Source organism: Urocitellus parryii, chromosome 9, assembly GCF_045843805.1.
Source record: "Urocitellus parryii isolate mUroPar1 chromosome 9, mUroPar1.hap1, whole genome shotgun sequence".
NCBI classification, from domain to species: domain Eukaryota; kingdom Metazoa; phylum Chordata; class Mammalia; order Rodentia; family Sciuridae; genus Urocitellus; species Urocitellus parryii.
In genome coordinates, this window is record NC_135539.1 from 110625738 (window position 1) to 110643128 (window position 17391).

At 35.0% G+C, this 17391-nt stretch overlaps 1 protein-coding gene across 2 annotated transcripts in view; it reads right to left on the reverse strand.

Annotated features, from left to right (window-relative positions):
• The window catches only part of Cd46 (CD46 molecule), a 35112-nt gene that overhangs the window by 9166 nt on the left and 8555 nt on the right, over positions 1-17391 (reverse strand). For both annotated transcript variants that reach the window (XM_026387520.2, XM_026387521.2), the window contains exons 2-8: positions 15076-15264; positions 14656-14758; positions 12896-12981; positions 11861-12058; positions 7020-7202; positions 6421-6465; positions 643-681 (exon numbers count right to left, since the gene is read on the reverse strand). In XM_026387520.2, coding sequence (XP_026243305.1) covers positions 643-681; positions 6421-6465; positions 7020-7202; positions 11861-12058; positions 12896-12981; positions 14656-14758; positions 15076-15264 — 843 coding nt within the window. The remainder of the gene's footprint in view (positions 1-642; positions 682-6420; positions 6466-7019; positions 7203-11860; positions 12059-12895; positions 12982-14655; positions 14759-15075; positions 15265-17391) is intronic.

Genomic DNA, 17391 nt, shown 5'->3' on the forward strand with positions numbered 1-17391 from the left:
AGGTCCTGGAATCAGTCGCCCATGGACACCAAGACAGACAGTTGTACTTAAAAAATAAGACTAAGGTGAATTTTATTACAGGATTAACAATTACTAAACTAGTCAAATTTTTGTCTTGTTTTACTCAAGAAATCTTTTACTTCTCTGCACTTTAACTGTTCTGACTAGTCTACTTCATTCATTTAATATATATTATGTGGTCTGTATAAGACTACATCAAGTGCATTAAACCAGCCTATTACAGAAAAAAAAAATAACACAACAGAGTGCTCTTTAAGGTGTATGTACATGTGATGTGAATAGGAAGAGAATCTAACTACAATCTGCCATCACAAAATAACAGTATCATGTGGAAAGCAAGTTGTGTTTTACATATATTAACCCACACATGACAAGAAAATTTAGATAGGTTACCTTTTAGATAGGTATTGAGCCACCCCTATACAACTCTACTTACCTGAATGTTTCTAATACACTATTACTTATATTTGTATTATTATCTGCACAAAATAACCATAAATGTCAATTATTACTAATAATTTAAGAAATTTCTTCCTTAAGTGCAGATAATTGTAAACTATCATATTTCCATATAACCTATAAGGTCTCTTAATGAAGGATTATCAATAACAAAATAATAACCGAATTCATCATCAAACAGTCCATCGGGATTGGGATATCCTAGGGAAAAAAAGGAGAAAAACAGATTAAAATAAAGTAAAAAAAAAGAGAGAGAGAGAGAGAAAAGAATAAATCAATCTTAAAATCCTTTAAATTCATACGTTGATTTTTTCCACTTTTGTACAAAACCTTTAAAAATTTCATTCTTTATAAACCATATTACTAATTCTCAAAGTGTCATAAAATTCTATAAATAAATAAATATATATTCAATATTATTAGCTTTCTTCTTACTGTCCACTAACATTTCCTATGATAATACTGCGTGTGTGTGGTATAGCATACAAATATATTTTTAGTATATTCTCAAAATTAGCCTGTGAATTCAGTGTAATTCTAATTAAAGTTAAATGTAAGTAGGGCACAGTAAATGCTTTCAAAGTTAATCTGGAATGGAAAGAAACTTCCTCAGCACAATAGAGACTATAGATGAACAAGCCATAGCTAATATCAACGACACAGGACTGACAGCTTTTCCTCTGAGATCAAGAACAAGTGGTCCTCATGCTTGCCACCTTCTATTCATGTAATGTGAAATCTCAAGGGACCCTAAAGAGCCACCACTATCTGGGGAAAGAAGAGCAAAGTTAAGAGCACTCCCACTTTTTGATTTTAAAACTTACTACAAAAGTATAATAAAGTGGTACTGGAATAAAGACTGGCATAAAGACAGACCAATAGAATAAGAATGGAGAGCTCAGAGATCAACACCAGCATATCCAGACAAATTATTTTCAACACAAGTGTCAAGAGTAGTCATTCTTGTTGAAGAATATTCTCAATAGTCTGGTACTGGGAAATCTGGATATCCACTGGGAAAATAATGAAGTTGAAGTCTTACTGTGTATAAAAGTGAACTCACAATGAGTCACATACCTAACTAAAAGATCTAACACTATAAAACTTTTAGAAGAAAATAGAGGGAAAACACTTCATGATATTGGATCTGGCCAGGATTTCTTGGTTGTAACAGTAACAATAACAGCAAAATAGATAAATTGAACTTCATCAAAATTAAGAATTTGTGCATAAAAGGACACTAATAGGGTAGAAAGGCAACCCACAGATTGAGAATAATTTAAAATCCTTTGATAAGAGATCAATATTCAGAACATATGAAGTACCCCAAAACTTAGAAACAGCAAACCCCATTTAAAAACAGGGCCCAGGACTTGAATAGCTATTACTTTGAAGAAGATATCCAAATGACCGACAAACACATGAAAAGATGTTTGACACGTCACTAATCATTAGGGAAATGCAAATAAAACCTCTAATGAGTTTTGATTCATATTTACTAGCATGGTGCTGTAGTTGGAATGTCTGCCATTTCCAAAACAAATGTTGAAGTTTAATCGCCAGTGTAATGATGCTGGGAGGCAGGAATGTTAAGAGACTTTTAGATGAGGCGGGCACAAGTGAGCACACCTATGCCGCCATCTTGGGGGTGGGGTCTGCCCCTCTTGTTCATGCTCTCTCCCTCCCAGTCCCTTTTGTTGCCTTTTTGCCACGTGATGCCATCTGACAGGTGATGTCTTCCTCCAGGTCATGATGCAGCAAGAAGTCCCTTGTCAAGTGCAAATCACATTCAAATTAGACTCCCTAGCCCCTAGAACTGGGTGAAAGACCTTTCGACTCATTATAAATTGCCTCATCTGTGGTACTGTTATAGCAGTACAAAATTAAGGCAGGTGGCTGTCACAAAATAAACAAAAGGACAACCCAATATAACAAGTGTTGGTGAAGATGTGGAAAAACTGGAACCTTTGTACACAGCTGGTAATAATGCAAAATAGCACAGCCACTGTAGAAGACAGCAGTTGCTTGAAAAAAAAAATTAGCCTATGACCCAGCTATCCTCCATCTATACCTCTACTCCTGAGTATACATCCAAAAGATTAAAAACAGAGACTTTGAACGGTTATGTACACAAACAGCATGTTTGAAACAGCATTATTCAGAATAGACAAAAGGAGGAAACAATCCAAATATCCATCAACAGATGAAAGATGACATAAAATGTGGTATATACATATAAGGGAATATTATTCAGCCATAAAAAGAAATAAGAGTTCTGACACATGATACAACATAAAGGAACATAGACTGAGGATATAGCTCAGGAGCAGAGTTCTTTTGCCTAGTATGTGCAAGGCCCCAGGGTTCAATCTCCATCACCACAAAAAAAAAAAAAGAAAAGGTGCTAAATGAAATCAGGAAGTTACAAAAGGACAAATATTGTCTGATTCCACTTGATGAAGTACCTACAATTGGCAAAGTCAGAGACAAAAAAGTAGAATAGTGGTTACCAGGTGCTAGGGAGAAAGAGGAATGGAAAGTTATCATTTATTGGGTAGAATTTCAGTTTGGGATGATGATAAAGTTCTGGATCTGGATGATAGTGACGGCTGCACAATAATGTCAGTGTATTGAAGGCCACTGAATTTCACACTGAAGATGGTTAAAAAAGTAAACAAAGGGTTGATTTGGAAAAATTAACAGGGTTTGGAAATTTCTGAAAAGGCAGTGTTTCGCCAGATATTAAAACATTTCGTACTATAGTAAATATGATTCTGACATATTTGAGAGGAGAAAAGCAGCCAGAACAGCTTTGAACTCAGTTTATGACAAAAAGCAGCACCCCCAATCACCTGAGGAGAAGATAACTCATCCAACAGATGGTGGTGCTCAGCTACTGGATGGGTTGAGGAGGTGAGGAGGAAGCTCATTTCATTCCAGGTACCACCATGAATGTCAAGTGTACCAATGATTTAAATGCAGAAACCGAAGTCAGAACACATAATTGAAATCTTCATGTAATTTCAGCATGGGGTCTTAAGACTAAAGCTTTTATAAGAAACAAAACCTACAGCTATTGGGGAAAAGATCAATACATCTAATTATCTACCATATTAATCTAAAGCTTTGGAACACATCAATGACCACTGACAGAAGAGTAGAAAATAAAATATGGTATATATTCAAGTCACCATTAGAAAGAAGGGAAATAAATCTAAATATAACCCTCCCCCCCCCCAAGACATGAAATGGAAAAAAAGTATAAGTTGTAGGAAAATATGTATACCGTGATGTCCTTTTTTTTAAGAAAAAAAAAACACCTCAAAATACATGTATAACTACCCATAAAAAGATGTTGATGTACACAAATAGATAAAGAAATCCTCAACTATTAATAGTGATAAATTTGGGTCATGGATGAGACAGAACTAATCCTTTAGTCTCTACTTTTTGTAATGTTTTGTAAATCTCACAAAAATATGTTTGGATGTATACTAATAAATATGTATACTACTCATCTAGTGACAAGTGACAAAAATAAACCTATGGCCACTATATAAAAAAATTAAAACTGACTAGTTTTTGTATAAACAAAAACAAATGTGGAAAAAATGTTCACTTCATATAAAAAGGGTTTTAATTTATAAGAAGCCTTCAAAAACCAACAAGAAATATTTTAGAAACCTAATAGGATAATGAGCAAAGGACATGAATAAATAAATAAATGTGGAACTTTGGGCACAGTGCCATGAGCCTGTAGTCCCAGCTACTCGGGAGGCTGAGGTAGGAGGCTCACTTGAGCAACATAGTAGGACCCTATCTCAAAATAATAACAATAATAACAATAATATGATGATGATGAAAAATTAAAATGTAGACCAAAAAAATTCAGCCTCATTGATAATTAAAAATGCAAATTAACAAATCAATTTCATGTATTATTTTTGAAGTTATTAACTATATCAATAGGATTAAAAAACTGTCAAACCTGGATAATTATGAACTGAAGGTTTCTTGGGATGAGTAGGCCTAGGACCTAGAATAATAAATTTGAGTTTGTCAATTCACTAGCCTTAGTAATACAAAATTATAAATTTTGATATTTTGTAAAGATTATTAAAATTAAAAAATACATAGAATTTCTGAATTTTGCAACTCTACTTCTGAGAACTTAACTGACCTACACACATATTTGCACAGGTACACAGGATGTATGCACAAGAATGCTCACTACAGCTTTGTAATTTATAGTAGAAACTCTAGAAGTTAATTAATAATAAATTGTAAAAATAATGTGTTCTGGATAAATATATGTATTTTTTTTAAAAAGATCCCAACGGTATCCTATTACACAATTTGCATCTTAATCATTTCTACTTAGTATTTCATAGACTTTTTGCATATTAGCACATTTAAATTTATCTTAACACCATTATATGTTGCTATTGATACTTTTGATATGGAGTTTCCTTAGCTAATGATAAAAAAATGACAGTCCCATCAGAAATTTTGATTTTTGATTTTTTTTTACAAAAGTTTCCTGTAGTTGCTCTTCTTTAACACTAAGTTAAATCAGCATTTTTCAAATCCTTTATAAATTTCCTATAGTCAACCCTTTCAAAAGAGTATATCAATAAACTTGGTAGAATATATATATACATACATACCCACCCTCTGGAGCGATAAGCAAACAGGGATGGGTCAATGAATACAAAGTTTCACATGTAATGTTGGTTTTGTTCATGTATTCATCCACCATAAAACCATCTTTCTCTGTTCCACACCCCTCATCCCACAGCACTTAACTAAGGTACTTAAAGAGGCTACCAGGTACCAGATTCTTACAGGAATTAGAGAAAGGTATTCTAATTACTATGGTGACATGTATAATTTCCCTCTATCCTTTAAAATATTAGGATAAGGAAATACATAAACAAACTAGGACCAGTAATTGAGATTTATTTGAATTTAACATCTTCATTAAACCAAAGAGGAAATAAAGTCCATAGAAATGATTTTTTTTGAGTTAGGCAGAGCCAAAGTAGGAGCCTGGGCATAGTCTGGGCTAGCAAAATGTTCTTCTCATGATTCCTACTGTCTCCTACTTCCACTGTATCCCACGTGAAGTGTGAGGTCAGAGATAACTGAAATCAGGATAATAATTCCTTCCATCATACCATACAACAGTCAATCTGTAGTCCCTGCAAAAAACTTTTCATTTCATTTCAGTAAATAAGGAATTTTCCTACCTTTGAAGTTGCTATTAAACTTATTTCCTGTTGTCAAATAAAACTGATCAGGAAAGAGAAAAAAAAAGAATAATTTCTTCAGGTGGGTAAGAAGAGTGAGGAGGAGGTAGAAATACAGGTCTTGCAGAAACTTCTCAGGATGTGTTGGATTAAAGGAATGAACCATTTTCTTTCCAGGAAATGAAACATAGACCTGAACTAGAAAGACCCAGTAAAGCTGTCTACAGGTCACCTCTAAAAAGAAAGACATAGCAAGGTTGATGACACGGAAAACACATTGATAAACACAAGCCATGCACCTTCACCTTCATTAACACTAATTGAAGAAATGATTAGTCATGTTAGTTAATTTTAAGAGCTTCCTAGATATCAAGCACTATGCTAAGATCTTTTACCTGCATCCCACATAAACTTTACTATCACCCAGTAAGGAAGGTACTAAACCACTTTATATATAAGTAAATACATTTAAACTTTACATTACTTTCCAAAGTTCACATTTCTGTTCATGTGTGGTCTATGGCAAATGAAATATTTGAACACTATGGATAGCAGATAAAATGGCTGTCAAATATTTTTGTTACAAAAAACTATGCTTGAGTATCCATTATGAGGAATTCAGAGGTTATCTGAAAAAAATCACCAGGAATTTAAAGGATTTTTGAAAATGATAAGTAGGAAATTACTAAACCTGAAACAGTGGAAACTGGAGGTTTTGTACTGGGAGAAGTTGACACTGGAAAACAAAATAATGATTGGATCACACACTTCAGAGTTATTGCTAGTAGTTTCACCAGGAATTTTTAAGATTTTAAAAAAATGTATAAGAATAAAGTTACTAAACCTGAATAACTTATAGTTGGAGGTTTTGTATTGGGAGGAGGCGTCGATGAAAAACAAAATAATGTTAAGTTGGATCAACCACTTGTTACTCTCATTTCACTTAGACATCCATGACTTTTATTCTTGACTTACACAAAACTATCCAAGCTTCAATTTACTACAAAAATTTGTTGCAATTTGCTTTTTATATATAAAAATATTGAACACGAGAACTTACATACCTGTGCCATCTATATACACACTAAAAACCCTTAGCAAGATATCCAAAATCACAACAGGAGAATTCTAAGTAAATTTTAGATCACATGTGGAGTATAGAAAGGACTACAAGATGGAGTTAAATGCTACGATTATTACTTTCCATTTCTTTCTGTATCATTGGTATTTAATGAAATAAAATCTTTAAAAAAAAAAAAAAAGAAGGAGGAAACAAGAGAAACTTTGTACCTTTAAGACATTTTGGCAATGGAGGCTCCCAAACACTTTCACCGTTACAGACAGAGGTGGTGCTGCCATTCATGTAATAACCCTGAATGCATTCAAACACAACTGTATCTCTATAGGAAAACTTTTTTCCGAGTCCCGATAACTGGTTTCCATTTTCGACTGCTGGAAATGGACATTTGACCACTGAAAAGAGAAAAAACTTCAGAACTTAATGGAAATGGAAATTCGATTTAACATAGGAACAAAAACCAAAGTAGTACAAAGTATCAATACCCAGGGGAATAAAGAGACAAGGAATGGAATCCAACATGATAAATAAAAAGATTTTGTAGATTAAAAATTTAGCCAGGTGTGATGGTGCACGCTTGTAATCCCAGAGGCTTGGGAGCTGAAGCAGGAGGATCTCAAGTTTAAAACCAGCCTCAGCAACTTAGCAAGGCCCTAAGCAACTCAGCGAGACCCTGTCTCTAATTAAAAAATAAGAGGGGTTGGGGATGTGGCTTAGTGGTTAAGTGCTCCTGGGTTCAATTCCCAGTACCAAATATAAATAAATAAGAAGTAAACATAAACCATTATAATTCAAGATAAACAGATTCCAATGTTAAAACTTTGTGAAAAGTTAAAGGTTTTTTTTTCTGAGAAGTTATATTTGAGCTCAAATTCAAAAGTTGAAAAGAAGCTAGTCCTGCACAGACATGCAAAAAGACAATTCTCAGGTAGAGACCACGCACACACAAACTGGGATGTTCAATGGAACTAGGGCAGCTCTTTCTAAAATCTTTTTTGACTCCAACCCAGAGATGAACAAACATACTTCATGTTGTGAATCAATACACGAGCACACAGGCCCCAAATAAAAGTTAAGATCAATACTTAACCTCCATATGGGTGGACTTTGGCATTGACCATTCTACTGTATTGCTTAAGAAGTAAAATGTAGCCATTAAATCCCAGTACATGGATTTTGGGGTTTATTGATTATTTGTGAGAATTTGGAGGAAAAAAGTAGCTGTACTGAGCACAGAGTGCGAGAGAGTATTCTGTAAGAATAAATATGACCAACAGATGGGGGCCCAGTCATGTAATCCCTATTTAAGCTAGAAAAGGCTATGGATCTGAACTTCTACCTGGTACCTTTTCCATTTGCCTGAAAAACTTCAACAATTCTTGTAGTTTAGGTTATCTAGTGACAGATTGTCTCAGCTTTGGTTTATCTTAAAATGTTTTCACTTATTCCACCTTCAGTTTTGAAAGACTTCCCTTGATAAAGAATGCAAGGTTAAGTGTTTCATTTTTCTTAGTACCCAACAGACACCACTGTCTTTCAGCATCAATAGTTTTAAGAGAAGTCAGTCGTCATTCTTACTTGTTCCCACCCTTCCACAATAGTTTTTTGTTATTGTTCTCCTCCTCCTCTATCTGGCTGATTTTTTTTCTTTCATCAAACTACCAAACTACTGGCATTTTTGCTTTTTTGTGGTTTATTTATTTATTTGGTAAATTTTAATGGTTTATCCATCCTGCTCAAGATTCACTGTGCTTCCTCAACCTGAGGTGGTTGCTCTGAATCAAATTTGTATAAAATATGCACTGGGATCCATTTATGTTGTTGCCAAATCAGGAATTCACTCCTTTTTATATCTGTGTATTTATTACTCCATTGCTTTGATTTAGCACAAGATGTCCACTTATGCACTGGGTGAAGGATATGTGGGTTGTTTCTCTGCATTTATTCAAATAATTTTCTACACTGTTCATTTGTTTCTTTTTCTGAGACTCCAACTACATGTATGTTTGACTGCTTGATGCTCTCCCACAGGTCGGCAAGGCTCTCTCTCTTTAAGATTTTCTTTTCAAATCATGTTGGATTTCTACTGACCTGTGTTTGGGTTCAGTGATCTCTTCATTTGTTGTGCTCAATCATACCTAATGTTTTTTTTTTTTTTTTTAGTTATTGTATTGGAAATACTTTACATACAGTAAAATCCACTCTGTCAAGTGTACAGCTCTATAGGTTTTAACAAATGCGGTAAGTGCATAATACCCCTTTAATAAGAACACAGAAAAAATTCCCCATATCCATTTGTGGTTCATCCTTTCTCTTCATTTCTCAAAAGCAACCAAACATTGATTTGTTTTCTAACCCCAAAGTAATTTTTTAGAATGTCAGGTAAATGGAATCACAGCCTTTTGATGATGGCTTATTTCATTCAGCATGATGCACTGGGATCCATTTATGTTGTTGCCAAATCAGGAATTCACTCCTTTTTATATCTGGATATTTATTACTCCATTGCTTCAATTTAGCACAAGACGTCCACTGATGCACTGGGTGAAGAATATGTGGGTTGTTTCCAGTTTGGGATGATTTTGAATAAGGCTGCTATGAAAATCTTCACATAAGTTTCTGGATGAGCAGTTTTCCAGGTCAGGTGGGTAGCTGAGTTGAATGTTTATAAAAAATTACCAAATGTGTTCTAAAGTGGTGGTTTTTCTTTGCATTCTTACCAACAACATATGAGATTTCCAACTGCACCATATCTTTGCCAACACCTGGTATTGTCAGGTGTGTGTGTGTGTGTGTGTGTATGTGTGTGTGTGTGTTTAAATTCAACCATTCTAATAGGTGTTTGATGGTATCTCATTGTGAATATGGGCAACTTTACTTCTGCCTTTTCAATATGCATGTCTATTTCTCTTGCCTTATTGTACTACATAGGAGCTCCAGCACAATGCTGAATAGATTGATGAGAGCGAACATTTTCTGCTTTGCTTCCGCCTTAATTAGTTCCTTCCTTAATTAGAAAAAAAAAAGACTCTTTTACCATTGAGTATAATATTAGTCATGGGGATTTTATAGATGCCTCTTATCTTTTGAAAAGAGACAATTATCTTCTATTCCTAATTTGCAGAGAAGTTTTATCATGAAAAATTGATGGATTTGGTCAAACAATTTTTTTGGCATCTAAGAAGATATGACTTTTTTCTTCTTTTGAGTTTACTGATAATGGCAAATTACACTCATTAATTTTTATACCAAATGAACCTTGCATCCATGAAATAAAATCTTACTTGGTTATGATATACTTTTCCTTTTACATATCATAGGATTTCATTTGCTAATATTTTGTGGAGGATTTTTAGCTTTATATTAATTAAGAAAATTGTTTATACTTTTCTAGTAATATCTTTGTCCAGTTTTGGTATCAGAGCAGTGCTGTCCTCATAAAATGGATTGAGAAGTGCTTCCGTCTCTCGTATGTTCTTGCAAATCTTATGTAGTGTCAGTTATATGTCCCTTAAATGTTTGGTAGAATTCTGCAGTGAAGCAGTTCTCTTTATGGAAAGGCCATTAACTTTATAAATTGTATTCCTTTAATAGAGATATGACGGACGATTCAGGTTTATGTCCATTTTAGGGTGAGTTTTGGTATTTCATATCTTTCAAAATATTTGCTGATTTAAGATATTACATTTAAGGGCATAAAGTTTGAAAAGAGACAGTGTAATGTTCCCTTATACCTGCAGGATATTTAATGATATTCCTTTTTTCATTCTTGATATCAGTAATTTGAGTGGTTTTTTTTTTTTTTTTTTTTTTTTTTTTGCTACTGGGAATTGAACACAGGGCACCTTACTGCTAAGCCACATCTTTGGCCCTTTTTTATTTTTCATTTTGAGACAAGGTCTTGCTCAGTTGCTGACTGGCCTCAAACTTGGGATCCTCCTACCTCCTGAGTAGCTGGGATTACAGGCTAGATGACTGATTTGGGGCTTTTTTTTTTTTTTCTAACAGAAGGATTTCATGCTATAAATTTCCTTCTAAGCAGTGCTTTAGCCAAATCTCACAAATTTTGCTATTCTCATATGCTATGTTTTCATTTTATTCAATCCAAAACACTTTCTAATTTTCCTCCTGACTTCTTTTACTCCTAAGTTTTTAGAAGTGTCTTGCAACATTTTCAATTATTTGGGCATTTCCTTGATGTCTTTGTTACTGATTTCTACTTTCATTCCATTGTGATCAGAGTTGAATGATGTCAGTTTTTTTGATATTTGCTAAAAATTGTCTTATTGCCTACACTGTGTTCTATCTTAGAGATGTTGTATGTGCACTTGAAAAGAGTACATATTTTGCTGCTGATAGCCAGTGGTTCCTGTCTTTTAAAGGGCGAATCCCCCCCAATGTCTCCATGCTTATAGTCACTTTCCAGTGACTTGGAATATTTGAAGATTTTTAAAAATACATTTTGTCCAGAGTTTATCATTCTTTTTTTAAAAAAATTTTAATTATACATGGACACAATATCTTTATTTTCTTTATTTATTTTATGTGCTGAGGATCGAACCCAGGGTCTCTCACATGTGAGGCGAGCGCTCTACCACTGAGCCACAATCCCAGCCCCCAGAGTTTATCATTCTTATCTGTGAGAGGGTTACTCCATTACAGTCTTCTTTGTACTGCCATTACCGGTAGCCAGAACTCTTAAATTTCTTGCAGTGTAACACTTTCTTATTTTCTTGTGTTCAGTTTGTTGAAATTTTTTGTTCTTTCAAACAAAAACATACTAATTCATACACACATACACGGAAGTGCGCACACACTCACAGACACACACAGAGTCATTCACAATGTATAAAACGGAGTGAAAGAATATGCTGGGATAAGGGATAGGAATCTCTAGATCTAGAGTTATTTTTTAGGCTCCACCTGACCTACATTAAATTAGAAACCAATTTTTCTAGAGGAAGGCACGCATGTGCCTGTTTTGTTATATGTAGTTAAAACTATTTATAAAATATTTCTACAGGAATGACAATGAAGCAGGATAGATCATTACCTTTACACTGAGGAGGACTGCTACTCCATACTCCGTTGCCAGCACAGTAAAGCTCTTTTTCTCCCACAAGTGAAAGTTCTTCTCCTGCAGGTTTTTTATTACAACTGTAAGTTACTGCTTCCATATACTCAAATACTTCTATGTCACTAAAGGAGTATTTCCCATCTTTGATTTTTGGAGGTGGTTCACACAAAATCTCTTCATAAAGGGGGTTAAAAAAAGAAGAAGAAGAAATGAAAGGTAAAAGGAAAATTGAAAAATTAAGACAACATTAGTAAAGCTCTATGAATTACCTTCAATAAATTCATCAACATGGAATTTCTTTTTCTCCCCCCAGTATAGGATTTCTATAAAGCTAGTTGTGAATTGAATATTCATCTAGAAGAGGGTTTCTTTGAGAAGATGCGTTATCCCAGGTTCAAGCCATTAACATAGAAAGAACTTCCAGAACAAAACTCATTTTAAGTTACAGAATACTACAAATATTTGCAAGGCCACACTAAGTTTTGTCCTAGTCATCTTAAGAGAGGCCGACAATGTGTTGAGAAAATAAAAATAAAACTGAGGGCTAATTGAGAAATGCTTTATAAACATGTTCATTCTCTAAATTGGTGGTTTGCAATAATACCCACACATTTTCAGTTTTTCACTCTCCTCCTCACAGTAGTTTTTTTGCAGAGGCTATGAAGCTTGGTAACACGACAGACCAACTCCAAATGTCTTCCTTTAAGCCAGATAAAGGAAGAGACTTGTAAAAATGCAAAGCAATGTCACTATTCTACTATTCTTTTGTTTTGGAAAATTTTCACTAAAAATGTTACATGTATCAAGTTTATTGTCCTTAAAATGGGTTAGTAAATAAGAATTTTTAAAGCTTCTCCATTTTCATTCCATCATGATCAATATTAATAGGATGTATATCCCACATCAAGAAAATCTCTTTGGGCTACACATTCATCTAAAGGCATAAATGTGTCCAAGACCAAAATGTTTGAGAATTGCCAATCTAAATTTAAAAAAAAATTTTTTACTTACTTTCACATTGTGGGACTTTACCATCCCAGTGTGGGTTTTCTCCCTTAAGCACACAATTTATGATTGCTTTACCAATTATGTAATAACTAAATGAGAAAAGAAAAAGTTAATGTTTTCTTTGGCAGTCAACAAGATGCACATAATAATGAAGGCAACTTCTAGATAGTTGTTTTCTTACACTGAAGTAGTATGAGGGAAAGATACACCAAAGTGCTAAATAAATCTGCAATTTAACCAAATGAAGAGTTTCTCCCCGCGAACACGCATTGTCCAACAGCAACATCATCTAAATAAATCTGTTGTTGTGAATCTCTCGGTGTGGTCACATTACACATTGATTCTTATGCCTTTACTCACACATTCTGCTTAGTGAGGCCAGTGCTCAAGGAAAAGAGCCTTCCTAGAACTGAACCACCTGGGTTTCCGTCCCTGCTCCATGGCTGACCAGCCACTTGAGCTTTGGGCAAGCCACTTATAGTTTCTCTTGTTCAGTTTCCTCATTAGTTAAAAGAGCATCCAAGTACACGCCCCAAAGGTTTTGCTTAAAGAATCAGATGAGTTAGTACCTGGCACACAGTAAGTGCTAGCTGAGTGTTAGCTGTTATTAATATTCAGATCAGAATGTATTTCTAGGAATAGCTCTAGAAGACTCCTACTCAATGAAATCTTCTCTGATGATTGAGATTCACAGGCATCTCTCTTCCTCCTGGATTCTCACTGTCATTATGCATTACTCTACTTACATGGTACTGCTCATTTACTATTTTGCTTTCATAACTTTATATATTGTGCTTCTTTATAAGAATACGACTTCATTGGTTAGGGCCTGTGCTTCAGTTTTCTCAAAAGTGCGGAGCAAGCTCACTAAACGTAACTATCAACTGAATAGGCCAATATTTTTATTGATCAAATTTAAAAAATAGCGAAACTGCTCGTTGATAGTCATAGCTCACTTTCCCCACAAGAATTACTTATTTTTAATAAATGTAGTGTATTACACTGAATCTCTAAATGCACATTTTTTCATAAATGCCCAATATCCCCAACTTACATCACTAGAAAGAGCCTTAAGAAAAAAGGCTATTATTGAGTGGCCAGTGTCTCCTTCTGAGATGCTTTAATTCTTACTTTTTTAAAAAAAAATATATATGTGTGTGTGTATGTGTGTGTGTGTGTGTGTGTTAGTGTGGATGGACATAGTGCCTTTATTTTATTTATTTGTATGTGGTGCTGAGGATCGAACCCAGTGCCTCATGCATGCTAGGCAAGTGCTCTACCACTGAGTTCCAGCTCCAGCTGCTGGGATACTTCAGTTCTTTGTAGCAGTCTCAAAAATAAGGTTTTCCATCCGAACCATCTTGACCAGGTCAATTTTGATCTGATTAACACCTTACAAAGATCTCTGAACAGAGGAATGTCTTTGGTTGGCTAATCTACCTCCCATTTCTGGGAGCGCTACTTCAGCTTTTTCAAGCACTTAGTTGTGAAGAACCATGCCACTGTGAGCATGCTATTCCTCACATTTATATAGACTTACTATTAAGTATGGCAAATAGTATACAGCTTTGTTTTCCTTCAACTTCATTTTATTTATTACACATATTTCCTGTCTCTAATAAAGTACCCAAGGACTGTTTGGCTAGAAGTAGAACTTCACCCAGAAAGCAAAATTAAACAAAGTTTATGTGAATGCTTAAGAAGAGAAGAAAAACAAAAAGCACCCGTAACATTGACCTTATTTCCTGTAAGGAGCAACTTACCCACTAGAACAAGAAAAATGAACTTGAGCACCCCACTGGTGAGTTCCATTTGGGTAATCGGCTTTGCCAAATTTAGGAGCACCTAAATATGGACATCTTCTTTCTAAAAGAAAATAATGGTGAAATTTTAAAATTCAGTTTCAAAACATACTTGAATCAAAGTCAAAACTCAGCTTTGCTCTTTGAATTTATGGAATATTATTTTCTTTAACTACTGTATCACAAGGGCAATGTAAGATTCACAGTTACACAGGCAACCAAGAAAAAGACTCCCTAAAAATTTCTCAAATCCTGCAAAACCACACTTAATTCAACGTCTTGTTTCATGTGAGAAAATCATCATTGCAATCGTGGCATATGCTCCCTAAAATGTGGGGAAATCTCTAGAGCAAGCAAAAAGATAAGGTTGTATTTACTTACTCATACAGGCATCATCTGAAATAGGCACCCAGGTATGATTTGGCTCACAAGTAGCAATTGTGAGAAACCCCAATACTTGGTCATATCCTTTTTTACACCTATAAGTTACTTCTTCTCCAACCTCATAATAGGGTTTAGGTTTGCCAACGAGCTCCAAAGCTTGAAATGGTGGTGGCAGTACACAGGCCTCTAGGGATAATGGAAGAAGAACATGAAGATGAAGCAGCAATTCAACTTTCACCAGCCAGAGACTGTGGTTTGGCAACAAGGAGCACACAGAAAATGGAAAGGTCCTTGGAAAGATTCCAAATGACTGTTGAATGCTTTACTCAAGAAGTGCTGCTCATGGAAGATGCCCCTTATTTTGCATAACATTCAATTAGCTTTTGGCTTACTTCAGAATAAACCAAATTTGTACTCAACCTCACACTGAAGAGATACTATCAATGTTTTTGGTCTTAAAAAAAAAGATGTGTGTGTGTGTGTGTGTGTGTGTGTGTGTGTGTGTTTCTTTCCCCATTTTCTTGCAAACTCATTTCAAAATTAACCTTTCCCCTAAGAAGTCATCTCTAGTGCACAGCACTCTGCTTAGATTACGCTTCCATAATCTGAAACAGTAATTTATGACAGCTTGTCATTTCAGGCTCGATCTTTCCTTAGAAGGCATGTCTCCAGAGGTCAGGAACCATGTCTTCTTTTCCTGCTATACTCTGTCCCCAGTGTGGGCTCAAGAAATGCTGTGGTAAGAGGTGATTATTAAATAAGCATTGTAGATTTTCATAGTTCAACATAAATAGGACCAAAGTATTTCAAAATATATAACTTCACTCCATGTGCTTCATGAACTTCTAATAGGTAAACAAATGCCATGTAAAGATAAAAGGTTACCACTTTGGGTGGCATTTCATAAACTGCTCCCGTCTTGCTCTCTTGAGTACTGAACACTATTAAATCTTCCTTCATCAATCACTGCACCACACACTCCCTTGGGAGCCCGAGGTAGCTGTGGTGCTGTGTATCCTACCCATCTCACAAGGAGAGAACACTGCTGTCCTTCTAGAACATTCTACTTTCCTTTTTGTCTTTTGCTTTGAACACAGACACTCCACCTATTCATCTTCCTTGACCTATCTGAGCATTTATAAACCTAGCAACAGTTACAAAAGATACGATGAAGGAGACAATAAGTGGAGGCTGAACTTGTTCAAAGAATGCAAAAGCTTCTCCTGTGAGTTACGGATCTAAGAAGACAGGTCTGTTTTGACCCAGAGGAGCCTTGTCTTTCTTATTCCTTGGATCTCACTCATACTTGAGATGCAAAGACAGGTCAAGAAAATTCTAAATGATAGAAATGTTCCTCTCATGTCATATTCTAAAATTCTCTCTATATACACCTAGTCCAACATAATATTTACATTGTGTTCTGCAATCCACCTAGGGGCCACCACCCTGGTTTTAATATCTGAACATTCCTCCATCAACTGCCTAAAACAATAGCAAAAAGCAAACCAAAAAATCTTAGTAATGAAAAGCATCATTTAAAAAGACACAAGAGAGAGTTGAATTTTATTACTAATAGTAAATTTACTGAATATCCGGAGCCACAAATTTTCATTTTACAATAGGAGAAAAGGGGCGGGGCTAGAAACACTCCCTGATTCTGTCCTAGATACAGATGATTAACACCATTTTAGAATTTAGAACCACCAGGACAGAAATCAAGTAACAGCATGCCATTTACAAAATTATACAAGTATCCTTTGCTTTATGCATTCAATTTTAGTAACTGGTTTAAAAACAGAGGATTCTTAACTTGACTTTCAATGTGGTGCTTTATAAGATATGTCAATTAGATGGTCTAGTCTATTCAACTGTCATGAAGTTTCCTTCTCCCTAACATGCATCAAGAAAGATATGCTTGGGCTGAGGATGAGGTTCAAGCGGTAACGCGCTCGCCTGGCATGCGCGGGGCGCTGGGTTTGATCCTCAGCACCACATAAAATAAAGATGTTGTGTCCACCGAAAACTGAAAAATAAGTATGAAAAAATTTTCTCTCTCTGTCTCTCTCTCTCCTCCCTCTCTCTCTCTCTCTCTCTCTCTCTCTCTCTCTCTCTCTCTCTCTCTCTTTCTCTTAAAAAAAAGAAAGATATGCTTTCAACAGTGTGCAGAATCAAAATTTTTAGTTTGGTAACCAGTACATTCCAAGCTTTATACACTGTAATAATTAAGTCTAATACCACACTATTGTTTAATTGAATTTGTTCTCTTGCTCAGAACATTAATATTTTTTCCTATTGAGATTTTCAAGCTAACCA